This window comes from Malania oleifera, chromosome 8, assembly GCF_029873635.1.
Source record: "Malania oleifera isolate guangnan ecotype guangnan chromosome 8, ASM2987363v1, whole genome shotgun sequence".
NCBI lineage: Eukaryota > Viridiplantae > Streptophyta > Magnoliopsida > Santalales > Ximeniaceae > Malania > Malania oleifera.
In genome coordinates, this window is record NC_080424.1 from 32,608,640 (window position 1) to 32,623,544 (window position 14,905).

The 14,905-nt window shown below is 36.3% G+C and overlaps 1 protein-coding gene across 1 annotated transcript in view; it reads left to right on the forward strand.

Annotated features, from left to right (window-relative positions):
• The first annotated feature begins 404 nt into the window (after positions 1-404).
• The window catches only part of LOC131162938 (laccase-14-like), a 29,122-nt gene continuing 14,621 nt past the window's right edge, over positions 405-14,905 (forward strand). The window contains exons 1-8 of the mRNA XM_058119565.1: positions 405-572; positions 717-868; positions 1,457-1,701; positions 1,908-2,033; positions 2,304-2,895; positions 4,892-5,262; positions 5,845-5,970; positions 9,341-9,359. Coding sequence (XP_057975548.1) covers positions 456-572; positions 717-868; positions 1,457-1,701; positions 1,908-2,033; positions 2,304-2,895; positions 4,892-5,262; positions 5,845-5,970; positions 9,341-9,359 — 1,748 coding nt within the window. The 5' untranslated portion in view covers positions 405-455. The remainder of the gene's footprint in view (positions 573-716; positions 869-1,456; positions 1,702-1,907; positions 2,034-2,303; positions 2,896-4,891; positions 5,263-5,844; positions 5,971-9,340; positions 9,360-14,905) is intronic.

Genomic DNA, 14,905 nt, shown 5'->3' on the forward strand with positions numbered 1-14,905 from the left:
AGAGAAATTGTACTATTATTATTTTATTTACTCTTTGCAGTCAATTGTTTTTATCAATATTCACATATAAATTGAGCTTGTCATTTTTCTTTTACTTTCCACTATAACCCGTTGAAATAACGCGCAAACATCTCCCTCAATCCATCACCGGTCGGAGAAGGAAAGTGTAGTTAATTATCCAATATGTATCCGCTGACACGCCGCGACTTTTTCGTGCTCAATAATATCTTGGCGTGACACACTGAAGTAATAATCCAAACTTGTCGAGCTGGGGTCCATGCATTTCATTGGTGGTGGCCGGCTGCGGTGAAGCTAATGTGCAATGGCTTTACGGGTTGGGAGGCTGGGAGCTTTCCATCCCACCCTATGGCCTATAAATAGGCGATCGCTGAGAAAGATGAACTACAAAATCATAAAAAAAAAAACACTCTTCTTAGTTAAATTTTTGTGGGAGAATGGGAATAATATTGCAAAAAAGGCTCTTCTTCCTCGCAGGGTGCCTGCTTTTCATCATTAATGGCTTACTGCTCGGCGGGGCGCATGCCAAACACGCCAAATATTATGACTATGTTGTGAGTGCTTACTCTCAGTTTACTTCTTTAAATTTCATGGCTGCTTCTCTGCAAGTGATTATTATTATACCCTCCTGAGCCCTGGCTAGCTAGCCTGACGGCATATTTATAAATTTAAAGCTCTCTCCATTAAAATGAACGCAGCTGAAGGAGACGAATTTCACGAGGCTGTGCAGCACGAAGAGCATGTTGACCACGAATGGAATGTTCCCTGGGCCAGTGATTCGCGTCCACAAAGGGGAAACCATATATATTAATGTCCTCAATCAAGGACTCTACGGGGTCACTGTTCACTGGTAATTTATATATATAGCGAGAATTTCTAGAAGGGTTCTGTGCAATTAAGTTAACAGCAAGGGAATACTAATGAGATATTTGGTTTTTTCTAGTTTGATTTTGAGTGGGTAGGACGTAATGACGTGGGATTATTGGATGATCAATTGATTAAAAGTAATTAATGTTTTCTTGTTCATTAAGTTTTTATTTGGACCACATCACATGTAATCGCGTGCAAATTTTCTTCACTCGTGTTTGAAATCGCAAACGGCATGAATTGGAGGCTAATGGAAGAGAGAATCTTTTACACACCACAAACGTCCATTTCTGCAAAAATTATTACAATGAGAAAATGATTGAATTGGAATCTGATTAATTTACTATATCTATATTCTCCATTTCATTTGGTTTTTTTTTTTTCAAAAAATATTTATTGATCAACAGAAAACTTGAAGTTTGGATCTTGAATATGATTTGAATAAATTTAAACAAAAAAATATATAAAATTTTATTCAATTTTGTTTAAATTCAAACAAATATTAATCTAAAACTCAGCATTCATGCTACCAAACTCTGTGCATGTTAAGATTTAAGTTTTACGTTTACAGGCATGGAGTGAAGCAGCCAAGGAATCCGTGGTCAGACGGTCCAGAGAATGTAACTCAGTGTCCTATCAAACCTGGATCAAACTTCACTTACGAAATCAATTTTTCTAGCGAAGAAGGAACGCTATGGTGGCATGCCCACAGTGATTGGACGCGTGCCACCGTCCATGGCGCTATTATTGTTTATCCCGCGACTGGAAAAACTTATCCTTTTGCTAAACCTTATGCGGAGGAAACAATCGTTCTCGGTATACGCTACAGTTATTTTTTAATTTTTTAAATTTTGTATTAGAGATAAGTTGAAAAACACTTTTTATCAGTCCCGACTTCTTCTCTCTATAATGTTAAGAAAATTTAAAACAATGTGAGTTAAAAAAACAAAAATAATAAACGATAAATGTTTTCCAAATGCAATGCAATTCTTAGACAATTATGAAGTGTTATTGCGTTGCAGCTTCCTGGTTTAAGGGCGACGTGATGGAAATAATTACTGAAGCCCTCGAAAATGGCGGGGAACCGAACGTGTCAGACGCTTTCACAATCAATGGCCAACCAGGGGATCTATATCCATGCTCTAATGGTACATTCATCCATACAGGCATTATCCTAATTATTTAATTGCCCATTGTAGTCGCTGACATTTTGTCAAACATAATTAAAACAATATATCAGTCGATGAAGTTGAAATTCACGTTGGTGTTCTCCAAGGGAATACAATTAAAAATCATTTTCTTGCTTTTCGCTTCAAGATTTTTCCAACTAAAAAATAAAACCACATGTTTATAATCATCGAAAACTAGAAAAGTTGAAATTAATTAATAATTACTCATATTGCTTTTATGATCATTAGCATCAACATTCCGGTTGCTGGTGAACTACGGCAAAACCTATCTTCTCCGGATAGTGAACGCCGTGATGAACGAAGAAATGTTCTTCGCGGTGGCGGGACACAGCCTCACACTGGTGGGCGCCGATGGAGCCTACGTCAAGCCCTTCAAGACTTCCTACATCATGATAACTCCGGGGCAGACCATGGACGTCCTCCTCACCGCCGACCAGCCTCTCAGCCACTACTACATGGCTGCTCTCGCCTACTCCAGCGGTATATCCGCCTACGACAACACCACCACCACCGCCATCGTTCAGTACAAAGGCAACTACACCCCGCCATCGTCCCCCTCCTTCCCCAGTAACCTTCCTGCCTACGATAACGGCAGCGCCGCCTCCAACTTCACTAGCCAAGTGCGCAGCTTGGCGAGCAAGGAGCACCCGATTAGCGTCCCACAGAAGGTCACCAAACGCATCATGATTACTGTCTCAGTGAACAATAAGATCTGCCCCAACGCCTCCTGTTCCGGACCCGACGGAAATAGGCTCTCCTCCAGCTTGAATAACATCAGTTTTGTGTTGCCTTCCGTCGATATCCTCCAAGCTTACTACTGGTATGCATTATAACTACGTTCTTTTTCTTTTTCTTCTTCTTCTTCTTCTCTTCTTCTTCTTCTTCTTTACTTTTTTTTTTTAATATATTTTATTAATTTCTGTCTAATGTCTCCTTCTTTCTAACTTTCTTTTCATTCATATTCGACAAGAGGACAAACCATGCGGCCGGCCTCACTGTCAGCCAATTCCAACCAACGAATTAATTAATATAAAAACTATTTCATAACACACATATACAGAGGTATTTTTGTATTTTTTCTTAAAAAAAAAATTTATAACGTGCACTATTTTATACTGCATATATGTAATGTATGTGCGTAGATATGTATGTATAGTTTGACAAGCTATTAATTTATGGTATAAATTTTAACAAACAAATCTCATTTACAATTTTAATTATTAAAATTTAACTAATTATATATAATTGATAATATATATATATATATATATATATATATATATATAGACACACACATACAGACAGTATTGGGGAGTATTATATATTATATATATATATATATATATATAGACACACACATACAGACAGTATTGAGAGTATAGATTTGATTTTGGATTTGAATTTGTGAGTATTCAGATAAAATTTAATATAATTTAATATCGTATTTTATCTTAGTCCATAAATTCAAATTTAAAGTATGAACTCTAAGCTTTTAAGTACTTAATAATAAAATAAAATAAAATAAAAAAAGCTCATATGTATTTATATTATTTTTTGACATTTTGAAAACACTAAGCTTTCAATTATATGTGGACAAGGGACACGAAAATGTCAACATTAACACAAAGTAAACAAAAATAAATGAAGGAAATTTGTTAAAAGAGAAGGAAAATGGGTATGAGCACGAACCAAACATATAATGGTGTGAATGTTAAGAGACAATTACTAAAGTCGATTAATTCTTTCAGGAGAAAGGGAAAATACATTTATGAAAATTAGTTTGAAAAAATGTTAATTCTTCATCTGCCTTATTGCAATTTATGCCAAGTCATTATAATTTATTATAGAAGAGTAATTAAGTTGTCAATTAAGTAAGTTGTATTTATTTCAAGTGCTAGAGAACAATTTGAAATTTAATATTAAATATAAGAAATAAGAGTAAAGATGATCTTAAATATTTTTTATTAGTGCTACACTTATCATTTAGGCATTGCAACTACACTTATTCACTGCATTATATAATTGCACCATTCATATTATATAATATGCATAAAGTAATTAGATATTTCCTTAACTCTATGTTGGGAGATCAAGCTCCTGACTTTGAATTTTATTGGACTTCAAAAAAATATATAATATAAAATTTTATTGAAAATTGTCCAAATCGAATCAAATCTAAATTCAAAATTTGAAATTCATACTTTTGAATGTAAAAAATTATATTTTTGACTTATAATTTAGGGTCTAATTAAATAAATATACCACAGATTGCTTATGGAACCTCTTAGTGGACTCAAACCAGAGGATGAGATGGGTGACTACTTGAAGGCAGATTTAGGTGCTGCTTCAATTGTGTTGCCCAACCCAATATATCATTAATTAGTAGGACTTTAAATGGGCAAATGAAATGTTTTTAAAGGAAATGATAATACTTTAGTATTGATGGAAAAATATTAAAACTGTAATAACAATATTTAAGATAACATATATTAGGATCTTTAGTACTTGAACGTGGTAGAAGGGGAGGGGGCGTCGTCACTCTCTCTGTACAATGAATTAATCTCATGTTAAAATTCTTGGGAACTTGTGCTAGCACTTCCTCAAGGTAGTGGAGTAATGATAAGTTGATCCCAAACAAATCAAAGGCATAGTGGTAGTAAGTTTCTCAATTTTTAAATCAATTAAATTTCAGCATAAGAGAGAACGATGAGGGGGAACAAGGGTTTCATTCTTACCTTTGTATACTTTATGAAGTAATCAAGTAGTATAGCTAGGAAATGTTCAATAATAACAAATTAACAAAATGTTGGACGCAGGAACATTACAGGGGTTTTCAACAGGACGTTCCCAAGCAGGCCGCCACGCTTTTTTGACTTCACGGCAGATGACACTGGGAACGACACGCTGGTTCCAGAGGATGGGACGAGGGTGAAGATGATAAACTATAACGAATCAGTGGAGATAGTTTACCAAGGAACAAACGTTGCGAACTCATCAGAGAATCATCCTATGCATCTCCATGGTTTCAGCTTCTACGTGGTTGGCACAGGTGCTGGAAATTTCAACGCAAGTATTCATAACCCACAAAAATATTATAATTATAACTTGGTCGACCCCCCAGAAGTTAACACCATTGGAGTTCCCAAGAATGGATGGGTTGCCATCAGATTTGTAGCAGACAATCCAGGTATCTTACGTTGTTTTGGATATATCTATATTTGGGTCGAGATTTCTGCAATATTAGTTGTTGAGCCCCAGCTCAATCCTTGTATAACTAACCGGAGCACATCACCATGTCATCATTCACACACATGAGACCCATCAAATAAATGTGGCCAGTAGTCTATTTAATTACATGCATATATGCACATGTGCTGTAAAGTCCAATCTAGATTTGGGCTGGGCTCCGTCCCCGTCCATCTCAAGAACATTGAAGTGGGTTCAGTCTTTGTCAAAAACAATTCATGCTGTTTGTCGCGGTCATGAGCTGAGATTGCGAGCAGTAGGTCAGCACGGCACATGCTGACATGCGAACTACTCTACCAATTTGCGACTGCCTCGCAACTTGGGTTAACCACATAATTAGGGCTCTTTCATCTCCAAAAAATGCACACTTGTCCATGTCTTGGCCCATATCTTGTAATTAAGTTGTCAATTGATCAAGTCAACAAATCAAATATCCTAAATTACATGCTTTCTTTCTTTCATGAATTGGTGATCCAGTAGTGGTACTAACATGAAAGCATAAATGGATAATGATCATTTTCAGGGGTATGGTTCATGCATTGTCATTTGGAACGGCATACGAGTTGGGGCATGGAAACCGTCCTAATTGTGAAGAATGGGACGACTGCGGCTACAAGCATTCGCTCTCCGCCTTCGTACATGCCTCCTTGTTCATGAGCTTCAGTTGGCGATCCAGTCGTTCTCTCTTTAATTATATATTGCTAGGAGGAAATTTGTTCATGCATGCTTCAATATTTTATATATGTACGCTTAAAGGAAAAAAAATGATTGAATGTCAAGTTTTCTGAATATATAATTGTTGAAGAGTCGCGTTATTAAGCTCACCTATCAAGGGAAGAGTCCCACATTGATAGTGAAAGTTTTATTAGCATCAACAGTAGAAATCCAATAGATGCCAAAAAGATTTAATTTACATAGCAAGTGTCAATGTTTGAAAGTAAGTGAACAAAGTGTTTTATGTATCAAGTGTTGTTAGTATTGTATTATGAATATTTCATTGAGTGATGCACAATAAGCTCAACTTCGTTAATAAAAATTAGCTTTTGCAGTGGCTTCAGTCCATCTTCATTTAGTACGCACTTTTTTGTTGTTAAACTGTCAGTGACAATCATTCCTTGGTCATGGACAAAAGTATTGTGGGTAAAGCAATTAGTAAGTGGCTCAAATTGAGTTGTGCTATAGTTTAATACAAATCAAACTTTTGTGCCTACATGTTGACACATTCGGACTGCAAGGAAGGGGTGGTCCAATTGCCTCGACTGGGAGAGTAGGAATCCCAACATGAAAATTTTGTTATAATATATTTGGGGATGGTGGCAATGAGAAGTGGGGATCACTATCGTCGACATTGGGTTTTGAAAACCCGTTTAGGTTGCTAATGTTTTGGTAACTGTTTACAAACCAAATAAGCATAAAAAATCAAACCATTGGTTCCCTAATTTAGAAAATAGAGTCGCCACTTTATTTTAGCTTTGAAAAGGAAAAAACTTTTTGAAAAGAGATTAGGTTCAAGAGTACTTTTGCGAATAAGGAACACAATATTTTAAATCTCTTTTTATTAAAATTTAAAAAATTAGCACCCTAAAACATCCATTCTATGAATGGTTACTGTGCTTACTTTGTGTGTTTGTATGTGTGTATATTCCCCATTTTGAAAGCAAATTCATGAAATAAATGGTTGAAATTAAAAAAAGATTTAAAAAATTAATATTGCAGGATTAGATGGTCAATCGCTTGCAAAGGCTAGTTGACCACCTTTATGCAAGTTCTTCCTTTTTTGTTTATTCATTTTAGAAATTTGATAAACCTTAACTCCTTTGAAAAGGATTTCGTAAGATCCAGATATACAAAGGACTTAATCTAATGAAAATCTTACTACTTACTGTCCACAAAATGGAAAATAAAGAAAAGAAGGAAAGAGACTTTTTTATTTTGTTATTTGGTATGAATGAATATACAAAGTAAATAACATACATATCCTCAAAAGAGGAATCAAGCCATCTATAGTTCCCAAAAAAATATTTTTAATTTCAATGTTAAAAATATTTTTGGATTATCTTTGTGAAAACTCTTGAATTTGAATAATTTGGATTCTTTGGGAGGAAAAGCATAAAACCTAACTTGAAAACTATTGATTTACCCTTTTAAAAAAGAGTTTTTTTAATCCATTCAATAGTCACATCATGGATGGTTCATTAAAATGTTAAATTTTCCAAAAATATGCTTTGGTTTCTTTGGAAGAAACCAAACCAAAAACGAAATTTGTATATTTTCAAGAACTAGAACTAAAATCAAAAATCAAAAAACTAAAGCAAAACTTATTTTGGTATAGTTTCATGTTAGTTTTTGAATTTTTTGATAAATTTTTATATCCCTACATAAAAAGTTAAAGTGAAATAATTGATCAAAAATGGATATCAACCTGCAAATGAACCAAGTCAAATCAAGCTTTAACATGTTCTAGCTCGACTCGATAGACTAAAGGCTCAGCTCAAACTCAAGTTCAAACCAGAACAAGCTAAAAAATCTAAGTTTGGGCTCGGCTTGAAAATAAATATCTAAAAACTTGAACTCAAGCTCGATTATGTTTGCCCACACTTGAACTGAACAAATCAAAAATTAAGTAGGCTCATAAAATGGACACACTTTTAAGACCCATTATAAAAATTAATGGGCTTTTGAAAGCCCAACTACAAAACAAGCAACTAGTCCAAACCACAGTCTGACTTTGTTGGTGGCTATGAATTGACAGAAATTGTGTGGTGGGGAGATTGATATTTTAAGGGGAGGGAGTGTATTCCCTTCTTCTCCTAGTCAATGTGGGACAAAGTGTTTTGAGTTGACACTCCATTCAATAAAGGAAAAATTCACCATATATTTAGAGAGGATTTGGATTGGGATTTATATTAAATTTGGAAATGATGTAATATAATTTTTTATTGAAATGTTTCCAAATCCAAATCCAAAGTCATAAATTCTTACTTCTAAATATAACGTAAAATATTGTTCATCGATGTTTCAAGATCCATTATAATAAATAAGTCACGGGCATGCACTACTTGTGTGCTCCATCGCTCTCTATTTTTAACTTTTTTAAATTAGAAAGAGAATAATAAAGAATTAAAGGGTATAAGGATATTTTTAAATAATTTGTAGATAGTTAAAGAGATATTTTGATATAATTATTGATAATTATTGGGGTAATTTGATATTTCAAAAAGAAGACATTAAAGGAATCCTCTATTAGAGACTATCTTTCAATCCTCCTAACCATTCTCTTTAACCATTCCCCGTGTTGTAAAACTTTAAATACAAGCTGACTTAAATTCTAATCCATCGCCTGTCTGGACTGCATCTCAAATGGAACTCAAACCGCAACATCATCATCATCACGCATCCAACTCTCCTAGTCATGGAATCCTGCAGTACAATGTCAGAATTGAAGCAAATTCAAGCTAGCGCGTATGACCAGAACTGGCCTCATCTTGTCCTTTTGTGCTCTCGCCGAGTGTGGCCACATTCGCCATGCCCATCTACTTGTTGAATTATGGCTCATTCTAAAAGCCTACCATTGCCATTGAAGTCTTCAATGGTGGGCTATTTTTTCAAAGGTAGGTGATTAGTGGTTGTAATAGTGGTATTTCCTAACCTATATAAACCCATCACCTCCATTTGTAATCTCATCCCCAAATTTGTCTACTTCTCTCTTAGGCACATTCTCTCTTCCCTCTCTCATTTTGTAATATTTTTACAATAGAAAAATATTGATTGATAGTGTCCGAGGACGTAGACACACTTAGCCAAACCTCGTTAAATTCTGGTGTTCTTCATTTTATCTATTCAGTAGTTAGCTTTTGTCGGGTATAATTGTAGTAATATATTGTATTAATTACATGTCTAAGGAAAATTTTGTCTAGGAAAAAGGGATTCAAGCGGTCTATTGTGACCCCCCACTTCCCTGGGAATTTACCTGGCGTAATTTTGCACAATTATTCACTCTCTATTTACCTGTACAATAGTAAACTGTGGTAAAGTTAGGTGGAACAATCTCAAGTTTCACAACAATTGGTATCAGAGCCAAGGTTATTCTTAGTATGCTTTATGGTTGCAGCTTAGTCTGATCTTCCACATCAGAAAAGTTTTCCTTGGGTTAATAGCATTCCGCATCGGTAGCTATTGAATAGCATTTATGACAGAAATGGCAGATAGTGCAAAAGCATCCACATCAAACTTGTCTATTTTGGCAAGAACTACTGTGACAAATACCAGATTTGCAGTGGAGATTTTTTACGGCACCAGTCATTTTGGTATGTGGCAAAGTGAGGTTCTAGACGCTCTCTTTTAGCAAGGTCTAGACATTGCCATTGAAGAAGAGAAACCAGAAGATATTGAGAAGAAAGAATGGGAGACCATCAATCGGTTAGCACGTGGTACAATTCGATAGTGTCTTTCAAAAGAGCAGAAGTATGCATTCTGTAAGGAAACTTCTGCAAACAAGTTGTGGAAGGCACTGGAGGAAAAGTTTTTGAAGAAAAGCTCTCAGAACAAACTCCATATGAAGAAGAGACTATTTCGCTTCACTTATGTCTCGGGTACCACTATGAATGATCATATCACCAACTTTAATAGGTTGGTTATTGATCTAGTTAATTTGGATGAGACTTTTAAAGATGAAGACCTGGCTTTGATGTTGTTGGGATCCCTTCCTGAGGAGTTTGAGTTTCTTGAAACTACTCTGCTCCATGGAAAGGATAAAGTGTCTCTTGGCGAGGTTTGTGCTGCTTTGTACAGCTATGAATTAAGGAAGAAGGACAAGCTTGAAAGCACAAGTGGAGCCAACGAGGCTCTAGTAGTTCGAGGCCGTTCACAAAGCCAGAATAGTAGAAAGAAAGAGAGATCCAAGTCAAGGTCCAGACCAAACAAAGATGAATATGCCTTTTGTCAGGAAAAGGGGCACTGGAAGAAAGACTGTCCAAAGCTAAAGAATAAAGGCAAACCTGATAAAGGAAAGGCCATCTCAAATGTGGCTGAGTACGAAGATGGAAGCTCAGATCTTTCGCTTGCTGCTACGCCATCAACTAGTTCTTCGAGTATATGGCTATTAGATTCTGGGTGTAGCCATCATATGTGTCCCAATCGGGATTGGTTCTTTGATTTTAAAGAACTAGAAGGTGGAGTCGTCTACACAGCAAATGATGTCCCTCTTACCACACATGGGATTGGTTCAGTCCGCTTGAGGAATCAAGATGGATCAATCAAAATATTGACGGACGTTAGATATGTACCAAGTTTGATGAAGAATCTTATTTCTGTGGGAACCCTAGAATCAAAGGGATTCAAAGTAACAGCAGAAAACAGAGTCATGAAGATCATCTCTAGTGCACTCATGATAATCAAGGGAATTCGGAAGAACAATAACTTGTATCACTATCAAGGTCGTACAGTTATTGGGACGGCAGCAACAGTTTCTTCTAATGATAAAGAAATAGAAGCAACTAGGTTATGGCATATACGCTTGGGGCATGCAGGTGAAAAATCCTTGGGACTTCTTACAAATCAAGGATTATTAAAGGGAGCAAAGACCTGCAAGCTAGATTTCTGTGAACATTGCATCAAAGGGAAGCAAACAAGAGTAAAATTTGGTACTGCAATCCATAATACCAAGGGTATTTTGGATTATGTTCACTCTGATGTGTGGGGACCTTCCAAGACAACTTCACTGGGAGGAAAACACTACTATGTGACCTTTGTTGACGATTTTTCTCGAAGAGTATGGGTGTATACTATGAAAACTAAGGATGAAGTGTTAGGAGTCTTCCTCAAATGGAAAAATAATGTGGAAACTCAAACAAGCAAAAGGATCAAGTGCCTTCGTACAGATAATGGTGGAGAATATAGAAGTGATCAATTTCTTAAAATCCACAAACATGAAGGTATTATACAACACTTCACAGTGAGAAGTACACCACAACAGAATGGAGTGGTAGAACGTATGAATCGAACATTGTTGGAGAAGGTTCGGTGTATGTTTTCCAATGCTGGGTTGGGTAGAGAATTTTGGGCTGAGGCTGTAACATATGCCTGCCACCTCATCAACCGCCTACCATCTACTGCTATTTGTGGTAAAACACCATTGGAGAAATGGTTTGGAAAGCCTGCTACAGATTATGATTCCTTACATGTATTCAGTTCCACTGCCTACTATCATGTCAAGGAATCAAAGTTGGATCCGAGGGCTAAGAAAGCAATCTTTATGGGAATCACCTTTGGAGTAAAGGGATATCGTCTTTGGTGTCCAGAGACAAAGAAAATAATCTTCAGCAGGGATGTTACCTTTAATGAATCTACTTTTTTAAGAAAGGTGACAACAGAAAGTGTTGAGCAAAAAGATGGTGCTCCAAAACAAGTGGAGTTTGATAGAAGAATTTTTTACCCAGAAAATGAAGACTCTCCTATGGTAGAAGCAGAGTCGCCTGTAGAAGAGGTTTCAACCCAAGAACCTCCACAGCAACATGAATCTATTGCATTGAGTAAGCCAAAGAGAAAAATTAGAAAGCCTGCTCGCTTTGTTGACATGGTGGCTTACGCATCTCCAATTGCAAACAATGATACTCCGGTTACTTACAATGAAGCAATCCAAAGTTTGGAAGAAGAAAAGTGGAGGGAAGCCATGAATGAAGAAATGCAGTCCCTTCATAAGAATCAAACATGGAAGCTTGTTAGTCTTCCGAAGGGAAAGAAGGCAATTGGGTGTAAATGGGTATATACAAAGAAAGATGGATTTCCTGACAAGAATAGTGTTCGCTATAAAGCAAGGTTGGTAGCTAAAGGCTATGCACAAATGGAGGGAATTGATTACAATGAGGTATTTTCTCCAGTAGTAAAACATTCCTCCATTAGAATCTTATTGGCTTTGGTAGCAAAATTGGATATGGAACTAGTTCAATTAGATGTAAAAACTGCATTTTTACATGGAGACTTGGAAGAGGAAATCTACATGACTCAGCCATGAGGTTTCAAAGTTGCTGGAAAAGAAAATATGGTGTGCAAACTTGAAAAATCGTTGTATGGATTAAAGCAATCTCCAAGGTAGTGGTACAAATGATTTGACAAGTTTATGATGGGGCAAAAGTACAAAAAAAGCAAATATGATCACTATGTGTATTTTTGTAAGCTACAAGATAGATCTTTCATATTTCTTCTTCTTTATGTTGATGATATATTGATAGCCTCCAAAAGTCAGACAGAAATTGACAAACTGAAGGCTTGATTGAATAGGGAGTTTGAGATGAAGGATCAAGGCGAAGCAAAGAAAATTCTTGGTATGGAGATAAGTAGAGATAAGAAATTAGGGAGGCTTTGTTTGACTCAAAAACAATATTTGAGGAAAGTACTAAAGCGTTTTGGCATGGATGAGAAGTCAAAACCTGTTAGTACTCCTCTTGCTCCTCATTTCAAGCTAAATGCATCTATGTCTCCAAAAACTGAAGCAGAACGAGAATACATGTCAAAAGTACCATATTCAAGTGCTGTTGGTAGCTTGATGTATGCCATGGGGTGTACAAGGCCCGATATTTCACAAGCCGTTGGAGTTATGAGCGGGTATATGCATGATCCTAGAAAGGAACATTGGTAAGCTGTGAAATGGATTCTACGATACATTTTGTATATGATAGATGTTGGACTAATATTTGAGGAGGATAAGCAAGATGATTATAGTATTGTTGGATACTGTGATTCCGACTACGCTGGTGGTTTGGATAAGCATCGGTCAACTACTGGCTATGTTTTTACTCTTGCAAAAGTGCTGGTTAGTTGGCGGTCTACCTTACAGTCAACAGTTGCTTTATCCACTACAGAGGCAGAGTATATGGCAGTCACAAAGGCTGTGAAGGAGGCAATTTGGCTTCAAGGATTGATGAAAGATTTGGGAATTGAACAAAAGCACATTAAGGTGCATTGTGATAGCCAAAGTGCTATCTATCTAGCAAAGAACCAAGTCTACCATTCAATGACAAAGCACATCGACGTTCGATATCACTTTGTTCAAGAAATTCTGGAAGAAGGTGGAGTAGTAATCCAGAAGATTTGAACTACTGGGAATCCTGCTGATATGATGACAAAAGTGGTGACTGTGGTCAAGTTTCAACATTGCTTAAACTTGATCAACATTGTTAAAAATTGAAAAAATTTGCGCTACAAGCGCGTTTGAAGACATTATGGAATCCATGAGAGATGTTAAGAGATGGAATTTCGCCAAGGTGGAGATTTGTTGAATTATGACTCATTCTGGAAGCCTACCATTGCCATTGAAGTCTTTAATGGTGGGCTATTTTTTCAAAATTAGGTGATTAGTGGTTGTAATAGTGGTATTTCCTAACCTATATAAACTCATCACCTCCATTTGTAATCTCATCCCCAAATTTGCCTACTTCTCTCTTAGGCACATTCTCTCTTCTCTCTCTCATTTTGTAATATTTCTATAATAGAGAAATATTGATTGATAGTGTCCGAGGATGTAGGCACAATTAGCCAAACCTTGTTAAATTCTAGTATTCTTCATTTTATCTATTCAGCAGTTAGCTTTTGTCGGGTATAGTTGTAGTAATATATTGTGTTAATTACATGTCTAAGGAAAATTCTGTCTAGGAAAGAGGGATTTAAGCGGTCCATTGTGACCCCCCACTTCCCTGCGAATTTACCTGGTGTAATTTTGCACAATTATTCACTCTCTATTGACCGGTACAATAGTAAACTGTGGTAAAGTTAGGTGGAACAATCTCAAGTTTCACAACAATACTCCTCACCCAAATAAACAACGTTAGATGTGTTTACTTTAACAAGGGGATACTGTAAGGCTACAATTCCTATTATGGGCTTATCTTTGTTTCGCCAAATGGTTAGAGAATATGAGCTTCGTGCTTGAGTTCAAGGCATGTGAGAGACTTTCGAGAATTCTAGAGGGTGAACCAATCCATTCTTACATTTACAAGGTGGGTTTTGTTTTTCATTTGCTAGTGCAAAATGGGTTGATCAATTTCTATGTTGATGGGTAGTTCTGCGTGTCAAACGTTCAATGAAAGCTCTGTGAGGGATGTTTCTTGGACTGCATAATTACTGTACTATCAGCATGCCGTCAAAAGAGGGACTTAACTTTGGGTAAATCTATGCATGAATATATAAAGAATAATACACTCAAATGGGTGTGAATGTAACGTCCCTCAATTTCTTAATATAAAATATCACATAATAAATAAAATGGTCAACCCAAACCCGTGGGTAGCGGGGACACCTGTCAAACACAGCGGAAAACCTAGCAGCAGTAAACATAAAATCTCAATCATCCAATCATAAAACATAATACCAGAGCTTTCTATAACATCAACATATTGTTATGATATACAACCTCCAAAAGTCAAAATAACACTAGGATTAAATAACAGAAACTCCCGATCCTAGTTCAATGCTTACCCTTCTAGTAAGGAAGCTCCAATCACTCAATGGCGGCTCTAGCCCGCCGGTCTCACTGGATTTCCTGAAAATGATTTAATGTTCGGGGGTGAGACACTTCTCAGTAAGGGAAA